The sequence below is a fragment of the Sinocyclocheilus grahami genome, unplaced genomic scaffold (genome assembly GCF_001515645.1).
Source record: "Sinocyclocheilus grahami isolate Dianchi unplaced genomic scaffold, SAMN03320097.WGS_v1.1 scaffold187.1, whole genome shotgun sequence".
Classification (NCBI taxonomy): Eukaryota; Metazoa; Chordata; class Actinopteri; order Cypriniformes; family Cyprinidae; genus Sinocyclocheilus; species Sinocyclocheilus grahami.
In genome coordinates this window covers 87,372-101,709 of record NW_015505366.1, presented here as the reverse complement: position 1 = coordinate 101,709, position 14,338 = coordinate 87,372, and the positions used below count along the sequence as shown (strand labels likewise).

Here is a 14,338-nt window from a genome sequence, read left to right as displayed (position 1 = left end):
AGAGCAACAACAAAAGCATGTTGCTGGAAATGGGTTTATTATTGAAAATGCAAACTGCTTGTCTGCCAGCAGGAGGCGCTGTGAAAGCGGTGGAACTAACGGTTTCTCCAGTAACGGCTGTAAACAAAGCAGCTCCGCTCATGAACACTACTTTATCAGATAAAAATGCCATCTAAACTATTCGGAAGACAGTCGGTTCCCTTCAGAGATACATTCATATAAAACACCCGCGACGCGTTTTGATTTTGAAACGTGCAGCGCTCATGTTTATTCAACGAAGTCAAACGCCACAAATAAATCAATGTATGGGAAACACTGGTAATGTATATCGAAATATCGGAAATGTGTTTAAAAATTATATCACCGTTATTGAAAAAAATTATATCGCGATACATATTGATATTTAATTATTGTCCAGCCCTAATACAACGATGCAAGAGTCACAACAATTTGGGTTTAAAGAGATATTTCAGCAAGAAATGAAAATTCTGTTATCATTTACTCACCTTTATGTTGGTCCAAACCTGTCTGCAAGTATTTTTGCAGTAGAACACAAAATGAGAATTTTCACAGACAATGACATAATTGCTGTCAAGATCCAAAAATGACTAAACTAACAAACAAACAAACAAATAAATAAAACATTATTAATAGAATTATAAAAAATGAAATGAAAAATAAACTGAAATAATCCTTCATACAGGCAATAGCTGTGTGACAATTCTTTAAAAATTCTCATTTTGTGTTCCATGGAGAGAATAATACCATACAGCTTTGGGAAAGCACAAGGGTGAGTAAATAATGACAGAATTTTCATTCTTGAGTGCACGTCTCACCTAGGTATAGCAGGTATACGCATTCCATTCTCATCAACGAAATGTCCTCCTGCATTTAAGATCCAGCGGTGATGCAGGGACATGAGAGCTTGACGGGCTGTCGTGGGGTTGTCCTTCCCATCCTGACTGTCTGCATTTTTCAACGGAGAAAACTCGTCTTCTCTCAGAACTTCATATACCACAAACGTTCTGCCATACACAAAACAAGTTTCAATAACTTAGAACTAATTGAACATGCCTGAAGCAATACTTATGCCAAAGAAAAGTTTAAAAGAAAAGCAAAAAACAGCAGAGTATAAGATTTTCAAATAATAGTTACAATTTAAAAGTTTAATTAGAATCCAAATAAAATAAAATAAGAAAAAAAATAAATAAATAAATAGCTGGAAGTGAAAAAAAATTTCCTGACACTAACTTGGCAAACTGGAATATGTCAAAGACAAATTTTTCCATCTTAATCCCATTGGGCTTGTCAGGTTTGATTAGCTGTCCTTTTGTGTTCACATAGGGAATTTTCTTCTGTGCCACATGGTGTTGCAACTGAGGCTCGTGAATCCTAAAAGTAAGATATAGAGATATAAAGACAGAGCGATGGACAGGCAGACAGTAACGGATAGAAAAGTGAAGCATGTTCTTTCAGTTAAAATTTCAGAAAAATGACAATAAGAGAACACGTCTGGCAAAGCCATCTGTGTTTAAAATACCAGACACTCAAAAACTGCAGATGTTCCTCTTCTGACTTTACCTCATTCTCAGTGCACATTAAAGTCAGCTCCATCCTGTCTAGTATTTACAAGGCAAACCTCATTGGAAATAGCTCATATAAATAGCTGTACTGTTTAATATATGTTACGGAGGTCATTGCCTAGCGACAAAATATCATCAAATTGCTCCTAAAGCTGTGATTCATAAATGAGTAATCAAAAATTAACCTACATTGCCAAAAAGAAATTAAAAATATGAATTAAAAATTACTCTGCCATTAACAGCTGACTCATACAATACATAAAGCACTCTCTGAGGATTGACTAACCTCACGATCTCTTTGAGGAATGTGAGAGTGAAGAAGTGATTAGCTATGTTGCCGGCATTGAACAGAAGTCGTCCATCTGCACTTCGCTTCTCTGCCGTTTCCAAGGTAATCTCACTGTACTCCACTACTTGATAACGCCCATCCACCTTACAGACCACACCCACTGCCTCTGTTGGATTGGTCTTCTCCACAACCTGCCAGAATCAGTAGATAAATGTTTGGAAACAGCACAACATGAATGCATTTCATTTTTGTCAGTATCAATGTATTCAATACCTTCCTGCACATGCAATACCTTTTTTTTTTTAGATCATCTTGTGCTTAAAGTAATCTGTAGCACAACTATTTTCAACTGTGATAATTTCAGGATACCATACTTGAATACCGAATCAGCATATTAGAATGATTTCTGAAGGACCATGTGACACTGAAGACTGGAGCAATGGCTGCTGAAAATTCAGCTTGGCCATCACAGGAATAAATTACAAAAAAAAAAAAAAATTTTTTATTTTATAATTAATTAATGATTTTACTGCATTTATGATCAAATAAAATGAGCCTGGGTGAGTGTAAGAATACAAAAAAATAAATAAAAATAAACTTACCGATCACAAACTTTTGAAAGGTAGTGTAACATTATGATTTGATTCCTAAATTCTCTTCTTAGATAATTATTTATTGTGATTTATTTTTATAGACATTTATTTTTATCAGTTGTAATGTAACGTGATTATATACAGTGGGCATAGAAAATAATCACCTTCATCACCTTCACAATTATTTAAAATAATCACATTTTGTTGCATTGCAGTCTGAAATGAAGACGGACACAGTTTTTGATTTATCCAGCTGTCTTTACTGAATGCAACTTATAACATCCAAGTGAAAGATATAACACCAACATGTCAGAAAAAAACAAAAAACAAAACAATCACCGAGTTGGAAAAAGGTTCACCCCCTCCTAAAAATTACTTGTAAACTCAATCAGATGTAGCTAATTACCTTCTCAATTGCACACAAAGCCATTTAACTTTCAACTCTGATCAGCTGTGGTCATTTTGATTAGCTCAGCATGAAAAGAGCTTTCCTGGAGTATTTCAGTTCTTAGTAGTGCAACTGAAGCAAACAATCAACTATGGGTGACAAGACACTGTCAAAAGATGTGGACAGGCACAAGTCAGGAGATGGATACAAAAAAATTAAACGGCTTTATCAATGCCTAGAAGCACAGTGAAGTCTATAATTAGGAAGTGGAAGGTATTTGCAACTGAAGCAAACAATCAACTATGGGTGACAAGACACTGTCAAAAGATGTGGACAGGCACAAGTCAGGAGATGGATACAAAAAAATTCAACGGCTTTATCAATGCCTAGAAGCACAGTGAAGTCTATTATTAGGAAGTGGAAGGTATTTGTTACAACACAGACCCTCCCTGGATCAGGACGTCACTCCAAACTGAATGAAAGAGAGGCTACCAAGATGCCTACAGCAACTCTGAAGCAGATGGAGGAATTTATGACAATGAGTGGTCATTGTGTGCATGTGACAATATCACAAATTCTCCACAAATGTGGCTTGTATGAGAGGGTTGCAAGAAAAAAGCCACTTCTCAAGAAAGACCACATGCAGTCACGACTGAGCTTTGCCAAAACAATCTTAAAGATTGTGAGGCAGATGAGACTAAAATGGAATTATTTGGCCTCAACACCAAACGATATGTCTGGCGGAAATCCAATACAGCTCACCATCCAAATAACACTATTCCTACAGTAAAGCACAGCGGTAGTAATATCCTGTTCTGAGGGTGTTCCTCTGCAGCAGGGGCTGGAGCACTTGTCAGGATAGAAGGGCAAATGGACAGGGCAAAATGAAAATACCATCAAATACTTGAGAAAAATCTGCTGCCATCTGCCAGAAAGTTGTCAATGGGAACATGACAATGACCCAAAGCACACAGTGGTTAAAGGAGAAAAAGGTGAATGTGCTCGCATGGCCTAGTCAGAGCCCAGACTAAATCTACTCCAGTTCACAAACAGTCATCATCAAGTTTAACTGAACTTGAGCAGTTCTGCAAAGAAGAGTGGGCAAATATGGCAAAGTCTAGATGTGCAAAGTTACTAGAGACACATCCCAATAGACTAAAGGCTGTAATTAAAGCAAAAGGTGGTTCAAAAGATGTGATGTGATCCAACAAGCGATTCAGTTTTTTTTTTCTTTCTGACCTGTTGGCGTTATCTTTCACTTGGATGTTATAAGTTGCATTGAGTAAATACAGCTGGATAAAACAAAAACTGTGTCCATCTTCATTTCAGGCTGCAAAGCAACAAAATACGATTATTTTAAAGGGGGTGATTCTTTTCTATATTTTCTATCCTAGCCCTATATATGGCAATAGTTGAATCAGCCAAAATTACACAATAGATCTAAAAAAAACAAGAACAATTTACCGTAACAAACCCTGTAAATTCTTGTTAATGATTAAATTAAATTTAGCTTGTGTTTATCAGTTGTCATAAAGATTGTATCACATGTCAGCTGACAATTTGTCATAATTTTAAGTACAAAGCCCAGTTTCAGTTTAATTTTATTGCCACATCAGCTTCACAGGCTATTTCATGGCAAAGATTATACATTAGAAATATAGTAGAACACAATACAAAATACAATAAACATAAATCAATAAAAACAATTATAAAACAAAGTACTTTAAATTTACTTTTGAAAGAAATTGTAAATTTTTTCTGGGTCTGTAAAAGTTTTCTGGGTCACCAATCAATAAATGTCCATGAGTTAATCTAGTATGTCCAATACGACACCTTGTATACACAACTTGAAGTACTTAGCCCAAGACTAAAACCATTTGTTAAAGATGTCTTTTTAACATTTAAAGGAATTTAGGTTGAAAGACAAATCTACCAATACTGTAATGTCATTTCTGTGTAAGTACTAAACTAGCTGCTGTTTGAATGGGCCACACACTCCTGTGTGCCGTGTTTGCCTGAGGTCTGTGCTAAATTACAGCAGAGGCAAAAGCAGAAAACCCTTTCCATTCATCTGAGTAACAAATTACAAACTTCTCGGTTGATGATGGGTTTGCACTGGGGGAGGCTTCGAGCAAAAGCCACTTTAAATCCATGCTTCAGAAATTATGAGGGGTGGGTGGGTTCAAATTTTCTTACCATCGTCCCCCTGGCACGCAGGAACTGTTTAACTGCTAGCAGCTTCTGAGAGCTCAGTATTCAAAACCAGCTGTTGAGTATTTATGTCTGAACTAAATATCCCATGCAAATACTTTCATGAATCACATATCGTATGCTAATGATTCAGTTTGAGACTCAAAGGATGCATTTAAGGCATTTTTTTCATACTGTGAATTACAAAATCAATCCCTCACTTCCAATTGTTCGAAATAACTAATCATTAAAATAAATCCCATTAAGAAAGAACAGAGAGAAAGAATCAGAATCAGAGCAGAACACTTTTGTCAAAAATGAGATAAGACAGAAATATTTGTCCATGAAACAAGCACTTCCAGATTCCTTAAAATACTATAGTCATTACGTCACTAACCGGTCACACAAGAAAAACATGTTGAGTTTCACTCTTTTGTAAATGGTTCACAGGAACACACCTACTGTGAATCTTTTCATAATAATAGTCACAGATGCATATTTAGCATTTTGTATTGGATATATCTGTATTGTTACAAACATCTTCATTCCTGATCATGTAAACGGGAATGCATGAGAGCAGCTTCAACCTAGCAATCTGGTTTCCATTGCATCAAGGGAAAGTCGTGGCCTAATGGTTAGAGAGTCGGACTCATAACCCAAAGGTTGTGGGTTCGAGTCTCGTACCGGCAGGGATTGTAGGTGGGGGGAGTGAATGTACAGCGCTCTCTCCCACCTTCAATACCACGACTGAGGTGCCCTTGAGCAAGGCACCGAACCCCCAACTGCTCCCCGGGCGCCGCAGCATAAAAGGCTGCCCACTGCTCCGGGTGTGTGTTCACGGTTTGTGTGTGTTCACTGCTGTGTGTGTGCACTTAGGATGGGTAAATGCAGAGCACTAATTCCGAGTATGGGTCACCATACTTGGCCACATGTCACGTCACTTCACTTCACTTCATCATAATAACCATTAAAATACGCCAAAAACTGTGAGGCTACACTGAGAATAATGGCTAAATTAATTGGTATCCTGCATCACAAGGCTGGTTATATAAGAGTTTTAAAGGCAATTTAGCTCCTGACTGGAGACCATTTAAAATGTCCAGAATAACCACTGTTCCTTGTAAAAGTATTTTCCCCTTTTTTGCGGTTGTTGTTTGCCATCTGCAAAAGCATATGTGAACAAGTTACCTGAAATTACACTCCAAGGAACCAAAATAAATTGCTGTTTGAAGGTGCTGCTAAGTGCAGGGTCCCATCAAATCATTCCTAACGTAAATATCATTAAACAACAATTTTAACAATCATCAAAAAGTATCAAAAGTTTGTGGTCTAAGTTTTTTTTTTATTATTATTATTATTATTATTATTTATTGATCAAAAATACAGTAAAAACAGTAATATTGTGAAATACATTACAATTTACAGTAACTATTTTAAAATATAATTTATTCCTGGCAAAATCCTACATTTTTAGCAGTCATTCCCTCCAGTCTCCAGTGTCACATGATCCTTAAGAAATGCTTCTAATATTCTGATTTGGTGCCCAAGAAACATTCCTTATTATTATCAATGTTAAAATCAGTTGTGCTGAATTTTTGTGGAAACCATGATTTTTTTTTATGATTCTTTGATGAATAGAAAGTTCAAAAGAACAGCATTTATTTGATATAGAAATCTTATGTAATATTATGTTGTTACTGTCACTTTTGATCAATTTAATGTGTCCTTGCCAAATAAAATTTCATTTAATTTCTTAAAAAAAAAAAAGGACCCCAAACAAGTGTAAATTCCTGTATATATGGAGCAGATGCTCCATCTAGTGGACTAACAAAACAAGTTTTGTTTGAAATGTGTGACAAGGAACTTAATTCTACAGTAAATTACTAGAAAATAGCCAAGCCAGGGAATTGACCACAAACACAGATTAAAAACAAAAAACAAAATTGATTTGCGGTGCATTCGTAATAGAACTGTATTTGCATAAAGATTTTTGCATTATGTATAAAAGAGGAAATACCTGCAAGGGCAGGGCTGGATATGTTAAGGACTGACCTTTGCACCACAATCGGCTCCTTTCAGTGTACAGAAACCAATGAAAGCAGGGTCAGCCACTTTCACAAGAATGTTGTCTACGCAGTAGACGTGGATGCAGGAGATTCCTCTTGTCTCCATGTCCTTCATAATGTTCGGTGTCCCCAGAGCTCTGTACAGGCCCCCGTTTCCATCTGAATAAGAAGATTAACAGAAAATATAAGTGCTGAATATTCACTTGGGTATTTCGAATTATGAATCTTAGCAAGCTTTTCGGTCATGATATTACGTTGTTGGCTAACTGTAAGCCTACTTAACCTGGAGTTTCTTTGGGAAATTTCTAATGGGTTTTTAGCAAAGTCTTTTTTGACTAATGAGTAAAGTAAGGTCTGTGGTTCAGATTACTTGAAGAGGCTTTAATGTTTCATTCAGCAACATGCTGTACATTTTTTTCAGCCATACCTCATATGTGAGGTTGCTTGAAGTTGTCTATACAACTAAAGATACTAACCTTGCTTTAAAAACATACCTGGTGCCATGGCCAGTTTGCCTTTGCCCTCTAGAATAATTTTCCCATTAAAGTCCACAGCGGGAAGCATGCCTTGCTGAAAGAAAAACACATTCTCTTCCTTCAGGCCGAAGTATTTGTGTCGTATGAAGAACTCTTTGGTCATGTCCATTGTTCTGCCACTTGTCATAATGTACCTGATCAATCAAAACATTGATCATGTCATTGCAAGACCAATCTCTTGACAGAATCTTAGCTTAATGCACACTACTGTTTAAAAAGTTTATTGTATTTGTAAGGAGTCTTGCTCACCAAGGATGCATTTATTTGATATATTTTAATATTTTAAAATGTAATTTATTCCTGTGATTACAAAGCTGAATTTTCAGCAGCCACTACTCCAGTCTTCAGTGTCACATGATTAGAAATAATTTTTAATATGCTGATTTGGTGCTCAAGAATCAATTCTTATCACAGTTGAAAACAGTTGTGCTGTGTTATATTTTTGTGGAAATCATGATACATCTTTTTTTTTTAGGATGCTTTCATGAATACAAAGTTCATAAGAACAGCATTTATTTGAAACATAATTTTATAAATAAAGTTTTTACTGTCACTTTTGTTTAACTTATTAAAAACACACACACACACACACACACACACACACACACACACACACACACACACACACACACACAAGGCCTGAGGTAAATTACTTATAAAAAAAAAATAAAAAAAATAAAAAAAGTATGATGGTATTAGCATTTTTGTCTTGACACAGTAAATTTTAGATGCTAAAATGATGGTGATATTATGGTGTTCTTTAAAGTACATTGTCATATGACTATGGCGATCATACAGTGGCACAGTATTATAAATAATGTCTTTAAATAATGTGCTAAGATTAGAGCTGATCTTTAGGGCATCATGTGTCATGTATCAGAGGTCAATTCTGCTGGGTAGAGATCGGCTCTTAAATTATTTTTCTCTTGAGGTCTGACCTAGCTGCTCAGGACGACATGCTGGTGTTATGTCAACCTAAACCATGTAACGAGGTCACTTGCATTATGGTAAGTGGGGAGAAACTTCCTCAAGATCAAAACAAGTCTGGTAATCCAAGTAATTAGATTCAACAATCATTGACTCAAACTACTTCCTTGGAAATTTGAAAAGGGTTGTCTACGGCTTCAAATATAAGTGCACTGTAACAGGATATACTTAAATTATGCTTAATGATCATCTTACCATGGAATACAGCACTTCCTTGTGTGCTGTTTTTCAGCGAGCTGTTCCAGTTTTCTGATGCGTTCCGCCTGGATCTGAAAGAGGGTTTTGCGAGAGGGGAGGCCCACATCATACATGCCTTTTGGATATGATACACCCAGTCGTGTCCCTTGACCTCCAGCCAATAGAAGAACGGCCACTTTGTTCTCTGATATACAACGCAGGCCTGTGTGGAATGATGGGAGGTTAGGTCACTTTAGCATACAGGTGTTAATACTAACTATGTCATACAATTCAAGGAATAGGTCACTGCTCCCATTACATGAGTCCTTAATGTGAAATATGCTACATAATGTACAAATGAAACTTACTCAACAATGCTGAGAAAAGACATGGATGCTGTGGGTATAAATGGTCTGGATTCTTAAGCAACAGTTTGCGTTTAATTATTTGCAGATAACAAGGGCAATTATCATCAACTTTTATGAGGCCCGCTTTATCTAACATAAATTACTGTTATGCTTGATGTTTCATCACCCACGCCCAGTCTTGAATATGCTAAAATATGACTTATGTGAATTTAAAAAAATGAAGTGTTAAAACAATATTAAAAATTAAATTATTAAAAAAATGAATTGAACAAAGATAACATAAAACATAAAACAAAACACAAAAATCATTGGGTATCATAGTAATATAGTCTGATTAAAGATGATGTGATGCTGATGCTCAACATGACTTCAGTAAAGCAATTACATCAAATCTAACCATAACCAGATGTTTTCAATCCGTTTAGAAGCATCCTCGCCCAAAATGGAGTACTGGTACAAAACAATGTTTATTCAAATTTGTTATGTTTTTAAAATAACAGAGTGGCTTTAAACAGGCTCTGGACAGAAATCCTGAGTTGTTGATTTCTTATCTCTTGGGGGTCATGATTTGTCTAAGGATGGTTCTCTGGGGTCCAATTAGGTGGAGAAGACATTGCATCATTCATTATGTTTTGTTGTGCAATATTTCTTAGCAACATTTGTTTCTGCTCAACAAAAACATTTAAGAATTACTATCACATTTGGGTTACATTATTAAATGAAACATAATCTGTTATGCTTTTGCAGTTGTTTAAAATGGCATTGTGTATAAATTCCTCTGCCTGTCCACTTGGTCAGACTGGGAAACCAACTTGCTGACCAGCTAAACTCCAACTTGGCCAGGTTGAGAAACCCACTTAAACCAGCAAAGAACCTTAGGTGGTTTCTTTTAGGTAAGGCAAAATACTGCGTTAGATGGACTTAAAAAAAAAAAAAAGACGTACTGACCTCGAACTTTTAAATGGTAGTGTAGTATTAATGTTCCTCAGTATTCAGATATAGGTTGGAAGTGAGGTTCTTGTCTTGTCTGACTAAGGGTTCTTGTCTGTTCCTTACAGGATGTGAAATACATCCAGACAGATGGATACCGGGCACCTGAAGCCGAGCTGCAGAACTCCCTGGCCCAGGCAGGTCTGGAGAGCGACTCTGGCTGCACAACTGCTGTGGACCTGTGGAGTCTGGGAATTATTCTTCTGGAGATGTTCTCAGGAATCAAACTGAAAGAAACTGTGAAGTCTCAGGAATGGAAGGTCAGGCTGATGCCCAAGCAGCTGTGAAGCTGTACTCTTTCCTGAATATGAACTTAAATCTTGAATGTTATTTAGTGTAATAAGAATTTGCATCAAAATATCCTCTGATTAAACTGTTCCTCATGCTATTTTGACCTGTTATGCTTGCTAAGATGGCATTGTGTTGTGTGTCTACAGGATAACAGTTCTGCAGTAGTAGACCATATCTTTTCAAGCAATGCTTTGGTTTACCCGGCTATCCCTGTTTTTCATTTGCGGGATCTGATCAAAAGGTAGGACGTAATCTAAGAGGTGTACTAGTGTGTTCTTTAGACATGACTAAAACAAGTAATATACAGTATGTCTTTACTTTCCCAGTATGCTTCACAATGACCCTAAACTAAGAAGCACAGCTGAGTCAGCATTAATCAACCCTTTCTTCAGCATTCCCTTTGGTTTGTATGACTTTGCATCTAAAAACATTGTCTACATCGCCCAGTTTGGTGTAACACTGTGTGAGTGAGGAACTGCTTTGGGTTTTAGCACCTCATATTGAAGATTTGGTTCTTTTGCCTACACCTGTCTTGAGACTACTAAACGTGATAGACGACAACCACCTGTATAATGAGGATGATTATGAAGGTTAGTCTTTGTCTTTACATTATCTTTATAGTAAATATATTTTAAATATAGTGTTTTATTTAGTAGATCTCAAAGTCACATTTATTTCTTGGTTTTCTTAGATATAATAGAGGACATGAAAGAAGAATGTCAGAAGTATGGCACTGTTGTATCCTTATTGATCCCAAAAGAGAATCCTGGCAAGGGACAGGTGAGGAAAATGGAATTTCAGTAGTGAATGTGAATTATTCTAGATATTCTCTTGACCTAATAATTGGAAGATGAGATTTTATATCCCAGTTGTACTATCCTGGTAAAATAATAATCTCTATAAAAATAGCCTTATCTAGTAACCACAAACAGCTCAAATCTATGGAAATCTATTGTTCCAAAAGTGTGGGAACTCTGATAATGACAAGATTTTGACAAGATTTAAAAGTAATGATAACTTGACGTTCAGTAAGAGAGTCTGATGTTAATTTGGTAACAATTCAGACAGATTAAGTGGGGTCATTCTGTGAACACATTCAAATAAAGAAACTCATAAGAGTTCATTCTTTTTTAGTTAACACTGGTCACACTGTATGTATGTATTAGAGAATGCAATAGAAAGACTTATCCATTTATTGTATTTTATTGTACCACTCAATTATATATATGTTTAAAATACTATATTAATGTAATTAAATGAAAAATCCTTTTTGGAAGCTCACAAAAAATAATTTATTTTCCCATGATGCTGTTGATCCAGAAGCTATGGAAGCTCGTTTCCGCCACTGAATATATATATAAAAAACTTTTTATCTCACAATTCTGACTTTTTTTCACAGAATTGTGAGATATAAACTCGCAATTGAGAGTTATAAAGTCAGAATTGCGAGATATAAAGTCACAATTGCGAGATAAAAACTCGCAATTCTGACTTTTTTTCTCAGAATTGTGAGATATAAAGTTAGAATTGCGTGATATAAACTCGCAATTGCGAGTTAAAGTCCAATTTTGAGGGGGGAAAAAGACTGATATGTTCTCAGAATTGTGAGTTTATATCTCACAATTCTGAGAAAAAAAGTCAGAATTGCGAGTTTATATCTCGCAGTTCTGACTTTATTTCTCAGAATTGCGAGTTTATATCTCACAATTCTGACTTTTTTTCTCAATTCTGACTTTTTGTGAGATATAAAAAGCCGCAAATACCTCTTTTATTTTTTATTCAGTGGCGGAAACGGGCTTCCATAAGAAGCAGCAAAATAGCGCAGCAGGTGTCAATTCCACCTCCTAGTGGATAGAAAGACAATGATTCAGAGTGTAATGTGCTATATATTTTGTCCAGTTCTGAAGATTCATCATTCGTCTTGTCTTGGCAGGTGTTTGTGGAGTATGCAAATGCTGGAGACTCCAAAGAAGCCCAGAGACTGCTGACAGGCCGAACATTTGATGGCAAGTTTGTGGTCACTACGTTTTATCCACTGAGTGCCTATAAGAGAGGTTACTTATACCAAACTGTGCAGTAAGGCTGCACACACACCTCCATACACAAGATGTAAATTACAATCATGTTACTGGTTTAAAACCCTTGATCTGTGTATTAATCTGTTGTGCTACCTTTAATATTTACTTGTGTCACTAAGAGCAACATTGTTGTGAATATAGGCACACATGCAATTTAACTTGAGTGTAACAAGGAGAAAAGATTTAGTGCCTGCTTCCTACTTCCTACTTCCTTTTTTTACTAAATGCTAACAACATAAGACAATTATATTTACTGTGTGATAGCTGGTTGCCAGACATTCAATATGTATGCTTCCATACTTTGTCATTTTTGATTTTTTTTTTTTTGCAGTGGAATTAATGCACTGCTTTGGTTTACACTGCCTTCTAAATAACAGATCACTTCAGAGACTAGGTTTACATGCTCTTTGAATGTCTACGATTCCAAAAATGTGTAGTTTATGTGGCCTGTTTTCTTTCGTTCTTTTTTCCGTTGTTGGGTTTGGTGAAGGTATCCAGTAATTATGCACATATTTATAAACTACTGGCAAAATACACTGGCCTGCATGCACTGTGGCGTGGTTAACATTTATGTTCAACTTCACCATGAAAGCTGTTTAACCGCATTTAAACTGAAGATGGAAATCTGCAGAGAGCACAAATACGACAGAGCGGCTAGCCTTGTGCTATAGATCATTCTTAAGTTACTTTTTTTTTTGCTTATTCAGGGTTGACTGGAATGAGACTCCATGTCTAACACAAAAGCCCCAATCTGTCTCATCCAAAACCTCTCTGGATATGTTTATTGAACAATATACATTTAAGTATATATTGTGTCTGAAAACTCATCAAAAACATATCAAGTGGACTTCTTCGTAAAATACTCAAGGGTTAAAATGTGTGGTACTGTATGTTGTGCAAGGCAATGTAACTCATACCTTCATAGCACATATGTGAAGTTTCATGAGCAAATATTCTACTATGTATTTTCATTAAGCTAGACTGCCCTGACACATTGATAAATAATGCTGTTATTGTGAGAATCGCTTACTTTACTATCTACGATGCAGTAACACAAATGAGTTTCAGAAAGGCTTTTACCTATTGTTAAAGCTGAAATACTTTCTACAGACACGTTCAAGTCAATTGTGTCAGCTATTTGAACGGATTTTACTATCTGTACAATAATGGTGAGTGATTTTGAAGTCGTAATATTATTTAAAGGCTTTTCCAGTTGTGATAGGTATAGGTATATTCCTGGTATCATAGTGTTTTCCAGTCAGTTTGTCTGTGATTGCATGAATGGAGTATTTAATAGTACTACAGATCTTTCTGACACTTGAGCAGTTGTTCGTATCGTCTGATGGTTTGTCAGTCATCCAGGTTGATTGTTTTTCCTTCTACTGTCCAGTGAATGCCATAAAGTCAGTTTTCTCTGTCCTGCAGTCCAGAAACTTGATATTCACTTCCAGGGCAGTGAGCTCTAATATGATTAGTGTACAAGACAGTGTGAGGAACGAACAGTTGAAGTTTAAACTTAAAACGTCCTTAAAAACAACTCTCTAGATTGGGTGTGGACTAGATGGTATTGTGGCAAATAGTTTTTTTTTTTTTTTTTGATGGTAATGTTTTAGGAGTGTTATCGTAGGAAAAGGGTACTTTGGTTGAACCGATTTGCATTTCCTGTGTGTGTCATTCCAGATTTGCTTAAATTCTTGCTCTGAGCATTGGAAAGAGAGTGTGATAGATCTAGATTTTATACACTTATATGTATCTCTCTCCTTCTCAGTCTTGCTCATTAATGGTGATGACATTTGAGAGAA

At 36.1% G+C, this 14,338-nt stretch overlaps 2 protein-coding genes across 2 annotated transcripts in view; one reads left to right on the top strand and one right to left on the bottom strand.

Moving 5' to 3' along the window:
• Nucleotides 1-9,125, bottom strand: part of LOC107594627 (UDP-N-acetylhexosamine pyrophosphorylase-like) — an 11,999-nt gene extending 2,874 nt beyond the window's left edge. The window contains exons 1-7 of the mRNA XM_016284747.1: nt 9,098-9,125; nt 8,828-9,032; nt 7,604-7,779; nt 7,096-7,268; nt 1,870-2,063; nt 1,252-1,392; nt 837-1,025 (exon numbers count right to left, since the gene is read on the bottom strand). Coding sequence (XP_016140233.1) covers nt 837-1,025; nt 1,252-1,392; nt 1,870-2,063; nt 7,096-7,268; nt 7,604-7,779; nt 8,828-9,032; nt 9,098-9,125 — 1,106 coding nt within the window. The remainder of the gene's footprint in view (nt 1-836; nt 1,026-1,251; nt 1,393-1,869; nt 2,064-7,095; nt 7,269-7,603; nt 7,780-8,827; nt 9,033-9,097) is intronic.
• A 58-nt stretch (nt 9,126-9,183) lies between these two features.
• LOC107594626 (serine/threonine-protein kinase Kist-like) lies at nt 9,184-14,070 on the top strand. Its single transcript, XM_016284746.1, has 8 exons — nt 9,184-9,207; nt 10,236-10,427; nt 10,605-10,699; nt 10,785-10,861; nt 10,950-11,048; nt 11,150-11,238; nt 12,392-12,464; nt 13,244-14,070. The coding sequence occupies exons 1-8, from the start codon at nt 9,184-9,186 to the stop codon at nt 13,270-13,272; spliced, it is 678 nt and encodes a 225-aa protein (XP_016140232.1). The 3' UTR covers nt 13,273-14,070.
• The last annotated feature ends 268 nt before the right edge of the window (nt 14,071-14,338 follow it).